The following is an 18,439-nucleotide window of genomic DNA, read 5'->3' as shown; positions in this document are numbered from 1 at the left end:
AGGAGGAGGGCACTTCTTTTTATTTAATTATTTATAAAAACTTTAATAAATAGTTTCTAAACTAAGCCATCTTCTGGAATGTTATCCTACTCAAAAAAAGGATACAATTTTATCCTTCATTACTGTTTGTCTTCTAGGTGCCCAAATAAATAGGCAATGGAAATATGAGTGTTTACATTTTAAGATTTATAATTTGTTAACTATGTTTAAATAAAGCTATGGAATTTCGAATCAAACCTATTAAAAGCATCAAATATGAAGAAGCTGTGACATAAATCAAATGCGTCAATAACAAAAAATCACCTTAAAATGTTTACCATCAAAATGCATTCGGGTTCTCACTCTTTTATTTAACGCAATTCTCAGAATAGACTGAGAATGGAAATGTGCAGAGATCATTATGATCCTAAAGCCTAACAAATTAGAAACGGAATTGACATCATATCTTCCCATTAGTCTGTTGTCAATATTATCGAAATTGTTTGTAAAAATTGTTTTGGATGAACTTTCCATCATCAATTCGGATTCAGAAGAGGAAATAACGTGTAACAAAATTTAAGGTTTTGGACAAATGTCGAAATGTAGAAATGTATTTTCCAATATTCAAATTTCTATTAAGATCCTAACAGCCCACACTTACAATTTTAAATTTAATTTAATCGCCCATTAAAACATATACCTGAAAAATTATTTCCATTACTCCAATTCCAATACATTTCCAACTTAAAATAACTACCAGACGTAAAACTGCAGTAGATAGAGTGAAAATTATATTTAATTGAAACTAAAAGAAAAATATTGGTAAATTTTTTTATGAACTTTGTAACTGAATTATTGTTGTGAAAAATGTACTAACTTAACCCTGTTGTTTTGCGCTATAGGCGAACTACAAAGACCAGCTGAGCGCATCTAAATCGGTTCATATTGGTTAATTGGTGAACTTAAAGCTATAGGGTTTTGTAGTTATTTCCTGCTGCGCACAAGGGGCATGGCCTGTCCCGTTGATGCATGCGGACCCGACTGTGTAGATAAGAGATAATCGATTTTCATATTGCCATCACGAATCGCCACATTCCTTAACAGTTTGGCCATAATTCCAGCTATGCAGGTTCTTATGATATTAGGCAGCTGCTCTTTTCCTGAGGATTTCCATTCTCGTTTTCGATCAGGATTAGTAGCTGGTGGAAAATATCCCCCACAGACTGCGAATATAAAAGAGTTGCTAATATGTTTAAAGTGACGAAAAGAATTTCACTTGCCTCATTTTGTTTAGCGGATGTTTCCAGGAATGCAGCTCGCCAGGATTCTGCCAGTTTTTTGCCCTCCTCCGTGGAAACGGTTCGTTCCTGATGCAAATCGATTTTATTGCCCACCAACACTACAGGTACACTGAAAATTTGGCACAGAGACCGAAACTTTATAAAATAGGTGTAAAGGATATTTGATAACTCACTATTTCTTTCCCATCACATCCAACAGCTTCTCGTAGATAATTTGAATAACCTCAAAGGATTTTTTACTTGTTATAGAATAAACCAAAACATATCCATGAAAGTCCATGCTGTATTGCACAGGGAATATGCTGTACTCGTCCTGACCAGCTGTGTCGATGAGCTTGACACTGTAGTCCTGCGAGTTAACACGAGTGACCTTGGTGAATGCTTGAAAAATAGAAAACAAGAATAATGAATTACATCCAAACTTTTAAATCAATTAAATAGGGTATATGTAGGTAAGTTGAGGAAGCTTATGTTCCATTTAGATGTGATTAACCAGATGCGCACTTACTATTCTCGATGGTGGGGTCATAAGAGTCGACGAACTGGCCTTCCACGAACTGTATGCTGAGTGATGATTTTCCTGCAGGTGAATCGCAATTATTATGGGGAATTATTCGATGCCGTCAGCCTTGTTGTTAGTGTTGTTGCTGTTGTCGAAATACTACGCAATTACGGAGCCAACAGCAACAACACAGCCATTTGTCGAGAAGTACGAAGTTGCTAAAGTTTATTATAACTTACCCACTGAACGGTAGCCCATCATGGCAATATTGCGTTCTTTTGGTGGCATTTTAAGCGTCTCTAATGTTTATAAATATTAAAAAAAAAGCTATGCGTTTGGGGGCTTTTTCCACACTTTTTTTTTTGTTGTCGCCCCTTTGCCTTTGTGTGCGTGACTGTGGGTGTGTGCCCCGTTCGCTTTGAAATGCGATTCCTTAGGAAGAAATATTGCTTTTAGCTGTACGAGACTTGCTCCAGTTACTTGTTGCTATCACAGCTGATGCGTTTCCTAGCGGTATTTAATTCAATTATTATGTATTAGATCGTCGGAAACAGTGGATTTTCAATAGGGTTGTTCATATGTCAGAATAACAATATATCGATATCAGTATGAAATTAAGTGTCTATATCGATTTTTCGATATATTTTGTTGATTTAATTTAGCAACACTAAACGAACACCAGCTGGTTTGTAGATGGTTCATGTCCCCGCTCAATACATTCATTCCTCCAAACATATTTTAAATTCCGTACGTACTTATTTTTTTGGCTTTATTTTTTCAATTATACTCTTAGAAGTATGATTAAAATTCCCCGGACATTCTTAAATTCTTTGTCACATAGTTAATTAATCGATAAGATTAACACCACAAACGATAAGTCTATCGAAAGGCGTTGGAACCGTCCAATTGGATTCCAATTGGGACTGTGGGTTAAAAATTTTCAAACAGTGAAGGTGTGCGCATCGGACTAATCGAATTTCAGATTTGACAAATCGCGTGAGATTACAGCCACTTAACGGTAAATGCCCAAAGAAAAGGAGGGCGGCTTTAATTTTGAATTGCGATACAAACAAAAGAAAATCTTACTGTTTTTCACTACTTTCTGTATTGCAATTGTTTTTCCGATCTCTGTGTATGTGTGTGTGTATGTATGTGTTTACTTGTGCGCAATGCGTGGGTATTTTTCAGTTTTTCGTTCTATTTTCAAATTTTATGGCTCTCATACATGTGTATACCAATATGTTTGAATGTGGTTTGGCCGTTAAATTGAAATTTCTCCGTGGCTAAATCCTTCTACCTCCTCTTCAATTGACTGCTTTTCTCATTCCCAATATGTACATGCAGGTGAACTAAGCCGCATACATATGTACAAGCCAATGTTAGTGCATCAAGTTGCACAATTACATTTATCAATCCGCTAATCAGGTGCAATGAACACATCTCCCAACAGCCGCGCTTCAATTTCTCCGATCCGATCCACCGATGGGTGGATACAGGCTTTTCTTGTTGCTGCCTTTTTAGTCCGCCGCAGCCTTTTTATTGATTTAATAACAACAGAGACCCGAGTCGATGTACTCTTACAAACCGGCAGACACATAACTATGCACATACATGAAATACCTGCAAATCAATGGCAGGCCAGGAATGGTACTTCTTAAAGTCAGGATTTGATTTCAAAGTTCAATAAACCTGCTTGAGATAAGGCATAACAAGAAAGTCAACAATACCCCCCAAGCAGAACTTTGAAATACAACCTCTTTGAAAGCTCCTCTCTTATCAGCTCAGTCAGGATTATAATACTGATATGGAAGACAAATGTATGCAGATTTTATTTAAATTAGAAGGAATTTCATGTTTAAAGTTTTAAATCATAGTTATTATTAAAAAAATGCATATTGAATTAGAAACCTCAGTCATTTAGACAGACGTTTATTATTTTTTCTAAAAATGTTGCATGTTTTTAAATGTTGATGGTCCATCTGTAAAAAATACTGTGTCTAATTGCCCTGTCAAGTGTCAGCCACTGACTCAAAAATGCAACAGCCGCAAATGAAAACAAGTGGAATACAAAATATTCATGTATGTATGTACATGTATGTACGCGACCTACAAAGTTCTCAATAGAGAATGAGCTTTGCACACTTCTCTGTACATTAATACGGCTGCATTAATTGCATTATGTACCTAAAAACCCACTTTAAAAAGTGTATATGTACTGAGTATATAGCAAGTATATATGCTGGCAGATAATCTAATTCATTGCATCCAAACACAAACACATGCGCCTCGTAGGAGGGGCTCTATTTCGGATGTGCTGCCGCCAAAAGGGGAAAGTGCTCCGCTTAATGTGTGAAATTTTGTGATGTTCGTTGTGGACGCCAAACACCATCCCAGCCAACAGACTGTAAATTGAATGAATGAAATGTACCCAATGATCACAACCATAAACGAATTACATATGTAGATAGTTTCTTTTGAGTGAAGTTACATTTTCAAAAACTTGTACATATCTTAACGAAGAAGAATCATAGTCACAAGATAAAAGTTTATACTAGGAGTATGAAAGTTGTAAAAACATGTAGAACCCTTTTCAAAAAAAGAAAAACCTTACATAACTATATTACATGTGTTTTTCCTATAAGTATATTGATTGAAATAAAACTACACACAAGAAAGACCCATTATAACTCCCTTTGAGTGACCCATTTGCAATGATATAGAGTGAATAAATCACTGGCTGTCCCCCCATGGTTCTCTTCCATTGACCGGAGCTGTGTGAACTTATTCATAGAAGCATAACAAACGTTTCCTGCACCAACCACACTCTACTCCCGTTTTTCAGAATTTGTTGTGCTTATCGTCGGGTGGCACAAATTGAACTTCTTACCGGCTTTGGGGCCATCGTCAATGCCATTCTCGAGTCACTCTATGCGGTAATGTGCGACTGTGTGTGTGTTGAGGGCGTAGTAGTACACACCGCATCAACACATAAACACTGTATACTCGAGAGGGCCAAAACAAATAGGCCCAGGCCTAGGCCCCAGAAAGGTTAATGGCCGTTGGCCTGGTTGGCGCAACCCAGACGTCGGAAGAGATGGCCCTTGTAATGGCTTAGACGCAACATTAATATTCTGCCTGGCTGGTTATGCAGTTACCATATTGTGTTTTTTTTTCTTTTCTTGGTTATTATTATTATTATTTTTTTCACTGTATTGTCGTCTGGCAGGCCAATAGGTGCTGCAACAGCGGAACAAAGTGTTTGAAAAGTGGGCGAACGGAAAGCAATCTGATGAAAAGACAAACGAGCTGGGATGACATTTCTGTTGCTTTTTCCTCCTTCTGGTGGAGGTCAGAGCATCGTCATTGTAATCAATGGAGAAGATACTCCTAACAGACTGCACCTCATACATGTACTGTACAGTGTACACCCCTTTGCATAAATACTTACCGATTTAAATGCACTTCAAGAAAACTTTAATTGAAAATTCATATTTTTTTTATAAAAATAAATCTACCTTCTAAAAAGCTTATCAGGATATGAGTATGATTAAGTATCCTATTTGGACTAGATTTTAGCTACTTAATATAGGCTTAAGATGAGATTTGAAAATCGTATTTCTTCAAGTGCTTAGGGTTAAATTCAGATTGTGCAGTTTAATGCACGGCACGTGTCTGGAGCCAGTCCTGCAGCCATGTCCTCCGATGACTCATAAGCAACCACAATAGGCGCAACCACCCCATTTGAATGAACCAACGCCTCCATGGCGCTTAGAGTGTGTGTGTGTGTGTTTGAATGGTGTGGGAAAGTGGGAAATGGGGAAATCCTCCCCATTATGGCCTATCATCCGCTCATGGCACTCATTTCATTGCAGACTCTCGCCATGTCGACTAGCCCGAAACCGGTTAAAAAGGTGCCGATTCATTTGCAGAGCGCCCAGAATCGTGTCTATATTAAAAATGGTAAGCTTAGCAAGCTAAAAAAAATGGTGCTAAAGAGTATATATAATTTTGTATTCTAGGTGAGATTGTTAACCATGATAAGTCCTTCAAAGCGGACGTTTACATCGAAGACGGAATCATCAAGTAAGATTTAAGATTTATTTTAATTTTATATATTTTTTTGTAACTTTTAATTGCTAGGTTTGTTGGACCATCCTCCGAAATCACAATTCCCGGAGGAGTTCGCACCATCGACGCCAGTGGTCTGATGATCATTCCGGGTGGAATCGATCCCCATACCCACATGCAACTGCCCTTTGGAGGAGCTGTTGCAGTCGATGATTTCTACCATGGCACCAAAGCTGCCGTCGCTGGTGGCACTACCATGATAAGTAAGCCGATCCATTAAATGTCTTTTAAGGATTAATGACTATTTTTATCGACAGTCGACTTCGTGCTACCCAACAAACATGAGTCGATGATCGAGGCCTACGACAAGTGGCGCAGCTGGGCAGATCCCAAGGTATGGTGTTGTATTATTAGTATGCAAGGTGCACTCCAACGTGTGGCATATATAGGGAATGGGGTTTTCAATAAAGGAATAAGAAAACCACATTTCCGTTTGCTTGAAACTCGGATCTTTATCTTTATTGATGAATATTTTTATAAAATCTTAACGATTTTCATTTTTAAGGTATGCTGCGACTATGGACTGCATGTTGGCATCACCTGGTGGTCCAAATCGGTATCTGAGGAGATTGGTATCCTCTGCAAAGAGCTCGGAGTTAACTCTTTCAAAACTTTTATGGCCTACAAAAACCTATACCAGGTAACCTAAAGAGTAACTTTTTCCGACTATCAACTACCATAATTAATAATTTGTACATTTTGCAGCTAAATGACTCAGATCTTTTGGATGTATTTGAGCGGATTAGACAGTTAAACGGAGTTGCTATGGTAAGTCTGTACCACACCCCATTAGCATTCCTGCAATATTAATGTTTATCCTCCACAGGTTCATGCAGAAAACGGAGATATTATTGCCAAGAACACGCAACGTCTGCTGGCGGAGGGCATCACCGGACCGGAGGGTCATGAGCTCTCCAGACCCGAGGAAGTCGAGGCCGAGGCAGTGCATCGCGCATGCGTTCTAGCCCACCAGGTGAGTCCGATGGAATGGTGTGGAATGAGGGGTGTGGGAATAGGAAGTTTGTCCTCCTGTAATTATTGTTTATTTATTTAAAAACATTTTTGATTTATTATTATTTTTTATTATTTTTATTGTGTATGATGCACACTTGTACATATTATGCGGTATGCGGCACTTGATATAATCTCACAATACCCACTTCGATCCCCAACCGATTTGATCTGGGGCTGATCAGGCCGCTTGTCCCCTATATGTGGTCCATGTGATGAGCAAGTCGGCGGGCATCGAGCTGGCCAGGGCCCGGCATCGTTATCGGGGGCGTTATATAATGGGTGAGACACTGGCCGCGGCGCTGGGCACGGATGCGACCTGCTGTCAGCACCTGGGCTTCGATCACGAGGCAGCGCATGTGCTCAGCCCGCCCCTGCGTCCCGACAAGACGACCCCCGAGTTTCTGATGAAGCTGTTGGCGAAGTAAGTGGTGACTTGGCTGAAATCTTTTAGGACAAGGGCCGTATATAGGGGTCTTATAAAATATATTATATTATTTGCTATTCCGGGTGGATAAAAAAATTAATTTCTGAAATCAACACTTCGGTCCCTTGTCCTGGAAGTTTTGTCTTTATCTATTGATTCCTGGTTAATCTCACACTAACATGGATATGCGTTGATGCCTGTTTAATACATTCTTCTAAAAACTAACTGCTAACAGCTCTTAAGCCTCGATCTAACTCACTAACCCCCAACTAATTACATATGTTTCCATGTTTGGCCATGCTTTTTCCACTCACACACGCTCACACATCGACCAGATGAAGACGCCGCTATTTGTATCCGGCCTGACCAGCAAATCCTCCGCCGAACTCGTGGGTCGTGCTCGTCGCAGCGGCTACTGCGTCTTCGGAGAGACGCTGGCCAGCTCCCTGGGCCGCTCCATGAGCGGAGTGCCCAAGGGCGACCGCATTTATTGCATCACCAGTCCACCGATCCGCGAGTCAGCCGAGACCCCCAGGCAGCTGATGAAGTCCCTGGCGTAGTAAGTATTAACCTCATTAGAGAATAAGAATCAAAGTCACCATTGGCTTTTTGTTATACGATCGGTAGTCCACTTTTTCCCTGTAAGTCCCTGATTGTCCAAATTATCATAAGAAAGTGACTTTGATTCCTCTTGTGAGGATCTATGGGAGTAAGTATTGAAGCATCAGAGCACTTTTGCTGCATTCCCTACCACAGCGGTGATTGTTCGTTCGTTTCGTTACGTTTTGGTTGTCTGACTTTCCAAGAACCCCAATACCAGAGTGGAATACTAACCCTTTTCTTAACTACCCCCATAGTGATGACCTGCAGCTGACTGGCAGCGATAACTGCACCTTCAACAAGGAACACAAGGCTTTGGGCAAAGGTGACTTCACCAAGATCCCCAATGGCGTCAATGGTGTGGAGGATCGTATGTCCCTGGTCTGGGAGAAGGGTGTCCATGCCGGGCTCCTGGATCCCTGCCGTTTTGTTGCTGTGACCAGCACGAATGCAGCCAAGATTTTCAACATCTATCCCCAAAAAGGACGCATTGGTAGGACGACACAAAAAACTTTAAAAAACTTTAAATATTTACCCTCCCTTTCCTCTAATTCAGCTGTGGGATCTGATGCGGATATTGTTATCTGGAACCCGAACGCCACACGCACTATTTCAAAGGACACCCACCATCATGCCTGTGACTTCAACATCTTCGAGGGCATGACTGTGCACGGAGTGTGCGAGTTCGTCCTGGTACGCGGACGCATCTGCGCCGAGCGCGGCAACGTGAGGGTGGCGGAGGGCTTTGGCCGGTTCATTCCGACACCGGTTCGACCTCCATTCGTTTATGACATCATCGAGGGAAAGGTACAGGCTTCCACTGAAGAACAGCAGGAGCACCAGGAGCGACAGAACGGAAATGTGGCGAAGCGGTTTGCCGAGCTGGACATTCAGATCCCAGTGCAGGAACCCCTGAGCGCCATGCTGGCTGGCAACCTTCCCATGCCGGCCGAAGGCTCACTCTGCAGCACTCCCTCCGTTCGCGGACGTGTCGACGGCAAGCGTGACTTGCAGGAGTCCTCTTTCTCGATTAGCGGTAAGAAACTAAAGGTTTTTGCACCTCATGGTACCCTAATAAGGTGTTTTTTTTTCGAAACAGAGGAGCTTGACAGGTCTGGAGTACGAGCATGCATTAAGGTAAAGAACCCACCTGGCGGAAAGTCTTCCGGTTTCTGGTAAACCAGCCAGCGCCCTGCGTCGCATCGCAATCCTTGCCGGTGTTGAATCGCACAATCCTGGATCCTGGAGGACAGTGTAAGCCAAAGTCTGCGCTCATTCGATATGTAAACCGGCATTTAATATAAAAAAAACAAAAGAAAAACCAACACAAAATCGTAATCTAACCAAAATTCAAATTAAGTACGTATAGCCACAAACCGAATAATAATTGTCCTTACCCTTGTGGGTAAGATTTCTGTTAAAATCCTCAATTTAAGAATTAGAAAAAAAAAAACTGCCTGAATCGAGGACTACGAAAATCAAACAATGTGCTTTTTTTTAACTGAATATTTTTGTTGAACACGTTTATTTAAAAATAATTTAGCACAATTTGTACCCTTTATTGCTGATCTAGGAAATCCAAGTTGAATCAAAAGGCTTGCAACATTTTTGCAACTATTTATTGAGAAGTAGCTTTTCTATTGGGTCCTGGAACCTGCTGGGATCAAGTTTTGGATTTCTACCAAGCAAGTCTACAATTAGAAACTGTAATCATGACAAATTATAAATGTGCGGAACTATTTATTATATACACATACTTTATATACATAAATCTAATTACAAAAGCAAAACTCAAAGAACCTAATAAATTAAACCGAAAAATATAAAGAAAAGGTGTTTCGATGAATGGCTTCAGGTGTTCTCGGGTCTCTAGAGACTCCATTCCCATATTAAAACATAGCAGATTTAGTTAATGATCGAGTTTATTTTTATTTATATGAATATTTACAAAACGATTCAGCACAATGCGTATATTATTATATGCTATTGGTACTATTATCAATTGTGTGTTCCAATCTTACTCGTTATTAAAAAAATGATGACTGACAGACCATGCGAAATCAAGTGCTTCATAAATAAGGTTCATAGCTGACCGGGCGGGCTGGTTCAGCTATTAGTATGAATACATAATTACAATTGTTTTTTTTCTTTAATAACAATCCCCGTGCTTCGAGTTAAATACTCAACTGCTAATTAGCGACATATTCAGGGTTATACGATGCCGTCTACGTTGCAGGTCAATGGTGTTCGATTATCAATTAGCTCTTCGGATGATGAGTTTTAATTAAATATTTAAATTATCAGAGGTAAATAATAGAGATGTTTTGCCATCGCTCAGCTACTTACAATTGTTAAAGGTTGATGCAAAACAGTATATATATATAATCGTTACAGTTGTCATACGAGCAAACAATCTAATGAACTAGTCTCGATATAAATTAAATGTTTTTGTAGTGCTTTGGGTAAACGAAAATCGGGTGGCAAATTTCCTTTTGCTTAACATTTAAATATATTCACTCCTGTGTGTGTCGCCGCTTACGCTCTAAAATCATTTGTAAAGTGACCTAAAATTGACTTAACAACTAAATTCCAATAGTTAATGACGTTTTGAGTTTTTCATTTGTTTGTTTTTGCGTGGTGTCCGGTGACTATTATTGATTTAATTTGATGGTAAAGTAGTGTAGGAATGCATGCGACCGCTTAACCGACCGCTGTAAAAAATATAGAGACATGAATATCTCTCCAAATTTGTAAAATAATTAATAAATACCTCCAAACACCGAGGCGCACGCTTGCTGGCTTATAGCTTCTTCAGATAAGCGGCACACTTGACTGCACTGCTAACTTGTCCCGTGTTAAGCAGACTGAGTTTCTTGTGCTTCGCGCGGAACTTCCTCACATAGGCATCAATAAGATTTTTAATCTTATGCGGATTAATTTCACCAGACCGACTGTGGCAGATCTACAAAACATAATAAATATGTAAGAAGATTTATTATAGAATAGATTATAGTTACACTCACCTTTGGCACAGCTCTTCGCATAATGTCCTTGTAGTCGTCCTTTGTAATCACCTTTTTGTTAAAGTGCGGCTTCAAGACCAACTTTACTTCCTCGACTACGCGTTCCTGCCGATTCAACTTGCGCAAAAACTGCAAAATAATATATAATTCTCAATTTGTGGGTTTCGTCCAGGCTATGTGACATTGACTCACTCTATCCTTATTTTGAAGATCCACTGCCGAGTTGGGAACATCTTCATAGGCATCAGGCACTTTGGCACCTTCAAAACCAAAAATATTCAATTATTAAACAGATCTTTACAAAATAAATGCTTGAAACCCACCTTTCGATTTTGATTTACGATCTCGGTTACGATGCTTCTTGGCTGGTGCTGTGTTGTAGCGCGACATACGGATATTGCCCACCGGGGAGCTGCTGCCAAAGAGATTGTCGAACATTTCCGTCTTACCACTGCCCTTGGCTCGCCGACTGCCCTCCGGTTGTGCCGGAGGCTCGAACAGATCCTCGTAGTCCGCTGAACCGGGCGAATACGGGCTCTCGATTTCCATGTTGAAGGAGTCGTCCAGGGCATTACTAGAACCGCCGGCATTGCCACTACCACTACCATTGCGCAAACCGCCACCCACACCGCCTCCGCTCGTGGTGGGCATGTTGCCAACGCCACTGCTGCTGCTGGCCACGCTTCCGCCCGCTTTCGAAAGGGGGGTGAGTTTCTTTGGCATCGGCGTAGGGCTAGATATAGAGGGTATGTGCTGCGAGCTGGACACCACACTGCTGCTGGTGAGCAGAACATTCGAGATCACGGTGACTGAGTTGCCTTCTGATGCCTTGTCATGGTTATCGCCTGCACCAGATCCGCCTGCGCCTCCTCCAGAGGTGGAACCCACAGTTAGGTTAACCGAGCTGCTGCTTATATACTGGGCGGAGCTCACTTCGCTCTCCTGCTGGCCACCCAAGCTCTGGTTGGGTTTGCTCATTAGGGACATTAAAAAGTCCACTGGATTGACGGCACTCGTCTGAGTCTGGGTGCTGGTGCTGGCATTGTTGTCGCTTTGCTTTTGATTTTCAGCCTCGTTATTGTCTCCCGGGCCGGATCCGACAGCACCGGACCCAGCATCCACTGAATCGAGTATCTGACTTTGAGTCGGCGTCGGCGATCGGGGCGATAGCGATGGTGACTTTGTCGGCTCGAAGGGATCGTACGCGTCCGGCGAACACGGTCCCGACTCTGGAGGCGTGTTGGGTCCTATTTTCTGGCCACCTTCGTGGGTGGACGCCTCCTCGGGTGGCAAAGAACAAGCCGCTTCCATCTCGTCTGCCGAGTTTATATCATCGGCGTCGTCATGGAGCGGATTGTTGCGAGCCTTGTGCTGCATCTGCATTTTTTTAGCGGGCAGGTTGAACTTGACCAATGGAGGCTCTGGCGGCGTCTTCGGCCCAGTTTGTTGTGTCATGTTTTCGTAGGATGTCTCCATGATAGTCTCCAGGGAGTTCGTCGGCGGGGTTTTCTCCCGTTGGCCGTTCTCCCTCATCATATCTCTGTCATGATCCCTGTCGCGTTCCCTTTCCCGTTCCCTGCGGGAAGCATGCTGATCCGAGGCGTCTTCGCTGTCTGTTAGCACAATAACATCAGCCGGCTCCTGATGGACTTGGAATGGAGAACGTTCCAAATCAATAATGGCCACTGGCTTGGCCTCCAGTTTTTTGCGCTTGCGCATCTTGTCCTTTCTCCCCTTCTTAATGCCACCCATTCCAGCGCCAGAGCTGCTATTGGCCAGGTGATCATAGGAGCCAAGACGCTTGCTTAGCAGATCATCGCTTCTCGAAGGCATGGTGACGACCGTCTGTGGCTGTTGGGACGCTTGAGCCGAGTTGACATTGCTACTGGAATCCTTGTTGAAACTCACGCTCACCAGAATATTGTTGCCGGAGGCAAAGACCTCCTTGGAGGGCAGTGGCTCTGGTGTTTGGGTGCGTCGCTTGCGCTTCTTCTCCTTGCGCTGCTTCTCCAGTGGCTGCTTCTTTTTCTTTTTGCTCTTGTCCCGCTTCCGTTTCGCCTTCTTTGGGGTGGTTTCGCCAGCATCATCGTATTCCTGGTGCTCCTTGGGCGATTCCAATGGCGGCGTCCACGAATTCTTGTCGTGCAAGAAATTATGATGGTGACCGGGTGACAGGGAAGGCGACCACTGGATGCCCCCACTCAGCACACCTCCCGAACCCTTCTTTCGCTTCTTTCCGTGTTGCGGCGCCAAAAAGTCGTCCGCATCCTCAAAGGGATCCCGTTGCCGCGAAATGCGGCGCATCCTGGCTGCCGCCGTGGGGCTACCGCTCACCGCACGCTTTTTACTCTTCTTCTTCTTGTCCGACTTCTTCTTCTTCTTCTTGGGCGCATCCTTGGGACTCTTCGAACGGGATCGACTGCGACTCAGTCGAGGAGTGTACCGCGGAGAGCCTATATAAGCAGGAGAACGATCTCCCCCGCCATTGACGCGATTAGGAGTGGGGGAGCGCGATCTTCCTGAGTGCAGAGATATGGGACTACGATCCCGTTCCTGATGAGATGGAGGCAAAGGCGACGGCGACCTGGCAAAGCGTCTGCCGCCCTGATGCTTGGGTGGCGGCGATGTTCCCGGCGGCGGTGTCGGTGACATGCTAAAGCTTCGGAAGCGCTTTGGTGATCCCGGCGAACGGGAGCGTAACGAGCCGCGCGATCCCCTTGAAACGCTTCTGGAGAAACTCCTCGAGTCACGCCTGCCACCCGAGCGACTTCTGTTAGATCGCATCGGCTCCCTCCCGAACCTATCCCTTTGGTAATTCTGCCTATTCGCTCCGACCAAGTTGCGAACATCATAGCGCGGCAGTTCTCTTCGCTTTGGCCGCTGGTAGAACTGCTGACCGTGCTGGTTGTAGTGGAAGTATTGCTGGGGGTGGTGGTGCTGCTGCTGATGGTAGTGCTGCTGGTTCTGGTTCTGGTAGTGCGGAAAGCGATTATTGTGAAACGGCTGGTTTCGGTAGTTGAACCGTAGCCCTCCTCGCCCGCGCATGAATCCTCGCTGGTTTTCTCGGCCACGGAACGGCGCCCGGTGGTAGGAACGGGAGCGGGACCTTGACCGGGACCGAGAATACGACTTGGAGCGACTGTCCCGCCTGCGTCTATTACGATTGCGGCTTGGCGAGCGACTGCTGCTTCTGCTCCTAGACCGGCTCTTGCTTGGACTCCGGCTCCGTGTCCGAGACCTACTCCTGCGACTATTCCGACTCACACTCCGGCTTTTGCTGCGCTTTTGGCTAAAGGACCGGCTTCTCGAACCCGACCGTGGCTTATCTCCGCGGTAGTTGCGATCTTTTTGTCGTTTGCCAACCTTCTTGAATGTTTCATCATCCTCGCGCTTGGAACGAGATTTGGACTTGGGCTTGACTGGGACATGACTACCGCTCCGACTCCGGCTACGACTGCGCCGGCGACTTCGGCTGCGGCGCTTGGAGTTCTTATTGCTCGAATCCTCGTCATCGGATGCTGGGTCAGGACCGACTGCTCGCTCATCGTCCGAGACTTTGGAGGAACGTGACTTTGGGCTGTCGCTACCATCTCTCCGAGCGGCTGCAGGGGCAGAGTCTGGTTCGTCCTCCTCGGCCAGTGTTTTTTCATCCAAACACGGCGTGTAGGAACGATCCTGTCCGTGGTCACTGTCCTCTTTGTCCAAATCACTCTTGTCCTTCACCAGTGGAGGCGTGTTGGATTCTATCTCCTTGGGAGTCGTTTCCGCATCATCTGCTTCCGTTTGCTCCAAGGCCTTTTCAAACTCCTTTGGCTTATCGATGTCCAATTCTTCCCAATCACTGTCATCGTACAGCTCCAGCACACCCTTGCCCCTATCCCTCTCAGAAGCCCGATCCTCTTTAGTTGGACTAGGAGTGCTACGCTTTGGTGTCTCCCCGGATTCCTCTTCGGCTTTGTTGTCCTCCTGATCGGAAGGCTCAGATATCTCCATGTTTTCAGTTGCTTCATCTGGCTCGTCGGTTGGATTCTCTGGCTCGTACAGATCATCATTGGCTGTTTCCTGAGCTGGTTCCGGCTCGGGTCCAGGGGGCAGGGGTATCTCATTGTTATCGTCATCATCATCGTCTAATTGTACTAAATCTTCTTCTAAATCCTCATCATCCTGTTGATAGTAGACCGGCCGATGGATACATAATGGAAAACGTATATGTTAGTATGAATAGTAGTGGATTTTACAAATATTTGTTTTAAAAGGTTTCCAAAATAGGCATATACTACATAAACTGGCTTTAAGAAGTGGTTACCTTATCCGGATCCTCGACAGGTCCATACACAGGTCCCGTTGTCGTCGCACTAGCATTGGCCACAGCCTGAGACTCCTGCGAGTAAATGGAGAAGTTCGGACAGTTGTCGGCATCGTCACCAGGTTTTGCCGATCTATCGGCGATCGGCGGCTGCTGCAGAGTATTAATCTTGAAGAGCGGACTGTTCCAGGCCAGGCTGGCAGGCGGTGTTGGTGGAGGAGGTATTGATAGCACCGCAGGCAGTCCCATCACTGGCGGCGGGTGATGGTTTACCGGAGGAGGCGGGAACATCGGCGGCTGTCCAGGAAAGTTTCTCGGCGGCGTGCCCCTCGAAGGCGGTGGCCCACCCATCGGTCGGAACGGTGGTGCAGACTGTGTTACGGGTGAAGGGCCCGGAGGCCGCTGCTGTTGTTGTTGTTGGCGGTTGGGGCTATTGAATCGCAGGTGGAAAGGTGTAAATGTGGGGGTGTTGTTGCCGCTGTTGGGTTGGATGGGACTATTGAGTCCCTGATTGCTGAAACCACCACCCAATTGACCTCCATCCCCTCCACTAGAGGAAGCCACTCCAACGCCACTGTTGGATGATTGTTCTGCTCCGCCGCCACCTCGGTTATAGCTGTTGTTTCCACTGTACCGGTTGTTGTAGTTATCGCCGCCGCCGGCACCTCCTCCGCCGCGACCGAAGTTCGGCGCAGCTCCTCCTCGCTGGTAAAGCGGTGCCTGGGTGACATTTTGTTCCGGCCTAGAAGCGGCGGCCTTTTTAGTGGCGGGAAGATTAAGACTGCCGTCGGCCCTGATGTGCACCTCGCTCAGGTTGCGAGAGGCGTCATGCCAACGGTCCTGCAGCTCCAAAATACTGGAAAGTATGTCGCCAGCTGCAGCTGTACTGGACGATGAGGTTGTGGCTGCCGTGCGGGCCTTGCTCTGAAGCAAAGCCTTCCGAATGCGTGGGGCGCCAATGCTGGCTATACGAACTGAGGTTTGAACGGCCGTGGATCCCAGTCCAGCGGAAGCCAGATCTTCATCGCAGCCCTGTTCATTGTCGGAGAAGTATTCCAGGTCATTGGCACTCCCAAACAAGGAGAAGCTGCCGGCAGTGCCACCGGAAATATGTGAACGCTGTACGCCATCTACCTTAACGCCCAACTGCTCTGCAAGTCGCATGCTAGCAGTCAGACGTCGTCCTGGCTCAGACGCTGCAGGCACAACTCGACGACGACGACGTCGACGGCGCCTAATGACCTTTTTGCTGGTTTTGAGTGCGAACTTCTCATCGAAATTGTTAAGGTCATACTCCACCACATAGACACGGTGCCGAGTCCTCCGCCGCCTACGACGTTGGGTCGGTCTTCTTGTACTTGAACTGGTAGTGGTTCGCCGAGTGGTGGTGGTAGTGGTTGTAGTGGTGGTTGTAGTGCGGGTTCGTGTGCGGCTGCCCTCAGAATTATTTGTGGTGACGGCCGCAGAACGAGTGCGACGCAGAACCTCCGCCCGTATTCGTTCATTTTGACGGGTTCGAAGGATTCGCGGCTGTTGGACTTCTCGCACACGAAGCCTCGTCTCTGGAAGGCCCATGTCTCTGATGTCCTCGTAAAGTTGACTTAAATCGTCGGCTAGGTCTAGCTGCTCATCAGGGTCCTCATCCTCCGAATCAATGCAATTGTCACAATACCAAGAACCGGCTGGAATCTCGTGGAGTGGCGGGTCCAGGCAATCCATGTGATATCCCTGGTTGCAGCTATCACACAGCAACATCACATCCTCCCGATCTGGTCGCTCGCAGATTTCACAGTTGGTGACTTCCTCTTCCACTGGAGCCTCCTCTTCATCACCTATCACCAGCTCGGTTTTAGTTTTGCTCAGGTCCACTCGCACCTCCCTCACAATATTGCGGGTTGCGAACGTATCGCGCACAATGATCCTGTCGAAGGCAATACGATCTATGGGACAAGTTTGAACATTTCGCGACCAAGCCTCAATGCACGCAGCACAGAAGACATGTTCGCAGGTGGCCGGAGTTCCAATCTCTTGCTGTCTGAAGGTAAAAAGGCAGATGGGACACTTCTCCAGCAGCTCGTTGCTACTGCTATCAGAGCTAAAGCCCGGATCTGCCTCCTCCGTAGATGGTTGAAGTCTTCCAGCCGCACTGGCTACGGAAGATTTTTCCGGCTCCGGATCCGTCTCTTCGCCACTAGATAATGCCTTTTTCCGTTTAGTAGAGCGCTGCTGATGAATCTTAAATTGTTATATAAATTTTAAATCAATATTTTCCACTGAATATTGGGGCTATCTATTGGCTTACCTCACTGCCGCTGGATGAACAGTCGCTTTGCGGTCCGTAATGATGGCGCAACTTGCGTGAAGACTTCCTTGTACTAACGTCGGACTCCGAGTTAGAGGGTACTTCCTGGTGGCGGACACTACGCCGCAGCCGGGTAGCCGATGAACAGGATGGCCGCTGGTCCAGGTCCTGGTCGGAGCCCGTCTCATCCGAGTCGTTTAATTCAATTCGCATTATGATGCGACGGTTCCGTTTGGGCCGCTGAGGCGGCTGCTGCCGCTGCTGATTCATGGATTCGGGTTCCGATTTGGATTCCGAATCAGAATCACGGTCGGGCATGCTGATGCAACTGCGTATGTGTGCGGTATATCAAGCCGATATATTGATGTATGTACACTGTCGGCGGGGCAGGCGCGTGTGTATTACATATATATTACATATAGGGAGTGCTCTTGGCTTAATTTTCATCTAGTAATCCAGGCCTTGAAGCTTTTCAGCTCCAGCTGCATTTCCCTACTCGCCAGACTTATTTTCCTATAGCTTTTTCTTGTCAGTAATTGAACTGTAGTGGAGTGCCGAGTGTGCGGATCGAAAAAGTAGCATTTATCGCAAATTTCGATGGCTCCGGTACGGATGCGTCGTCCCCTGTTCCATGTACACAGTGGACACTCAAAAGCGGACACTGGACAATGGTCAGATAACGATTAGCGGCGCCTTTATTGCCGAAACGCTTCTATTTCAAATAGGCTGCAAACGCAAATTTTTCTCACAGTTTTGTGCACTCACACTCACACACTCACATTTTCGTTTCAGCCATTTTTTCAGCTAGAGACGACACAACACATTATATTTCGATAGTTGCCGCCTCTGCGATATATTGA

General features: G+C 45.4%; 3 protein-coding genes across 5 annotated transcripts; 1 reads left to right on the top strand and 2 right to left on the bottom strand.

Moving 5' to 3' along the window:
* Positions 1–748: 748 nt before the first annotated feature.
* On the bottom strand, positions 749–2,381 carry Rheb (Ras homolog enriched in brain). The gene is made up of 5 exons (XM_017236124.3): positions 2,022–2,381; positions 1,789–1,860; positions 1,454–1,661; positions 1,260–1,389; positions 749–1,202 (listed from the first exon to the last, which is right to left on the bottom strand). Exons 1-5 carry the CDS (start codon positions 2,068–2,070, stop codon positions 1,113–1,115), a joined length of 549 nt encoding a protein of 182 aa, XP_017091613.1. The 5' UTR covers positions 2,071–2,381; the 3' UTR covers positions 749–1,112.
* A 301-nt stretch (positions 2,382–2,682) lies between these two features.
* Positions 2,683–9,769, top strand: CRMP (Collapsin Response Mediator Protein). Of its 3 annotated transcripts, none has more exons than XM_017236368.3 (12): positions 2,683–2,800; positions 5,655–5,742; positions 5,802–5,865; positions 5,923–6,113; positions 6,168–6,244; positions 6,416–6,550; positions 6,616–6,678; positions 6,737–6,883; positions 7,684–7,907; positions 8,206–8,441; positions 8,505–8,984; positions 9,048–9,769. In XM_017236368.3, exons 2-12 carry the CDS (start codon positions 5,664–5,666, stop codon positions 9,125–9,127), a joined length of 1,776 nt encoding a protein of 591 aa, XP_017091857.1. In that variant the 5' UTR covers positions 2,683–2,800; positions 5,655–5,663; the 3' UTR covers positions 9,128–9,769. The 3 variants fall into 3 exon arrangements, with proteins under 3 accessions (XP_017091857.1, XP_017091856.1, XP_017091858.1); XM_017236367.3 differs by lacking the exon at positions 7,684–7,907 and adding an exon at positions 7,107–7,345; XM_017236369.3 differs by lacking the exons at positions 8,206–8,441; positions 8,505–8,984; positions 9,048–9,769 and adding an exon at positions 7,107–7,345 and having other exon boundaries at positions 7,684–7,817.
* Positions 9,770–9,852: 83 nt separating this feature from the next.
* LOC108121984 (serine/arginine repetitive matrix protein 2) lies at positions 9,853–18,381 on the bottom strand. The gene is made up of 7 exons (XM_017236365.3): positions 17,580–18,381; positions 15,278–17,512; positions 11,295–15,135; positions 11,164–11,231; positions 10,972–11,100; positions 10,719–10,910; positions 9,853–10,659 (listed from the first exon to the last, which is right to left on the bottom strand). The coding sequence occupies exons 1-6, from the start codon at positions 17,895–17,897 to the stop codon at positions 10,749–10,751; spliced, it is 6,753 nt and encodes a 2,250-aa protein (XP_017091854.2). The 5' UTR covers positions 17,898–18,381; the 3' UTR covers positions 9,853–10,659; positions 10,719–10,748.
* Positions 18,382–18,439: the final 58 nt, after the last annotated feature.

Source organism: Drosophila bipectinata, chromosome 3R (genome assembly GCF_030179905.1).
Source record: "Drosophila bipectinata strain 14024-0381.07 chromosome 3R, DbipHiC1v2, whole genome shotgun sequence".
Taxonomy (NCBI): domain Eukaryota; kingdom Metazoa; phylum Arthropoda; class Insecta; order Diptera; family Drosophilidae; genus Drosophila; species Drosophila bipectinata.
Note: the sequence above shows the minus strand (reverse complement) of the source record. Positions and strands in the feature narration are given on the sequence as shown.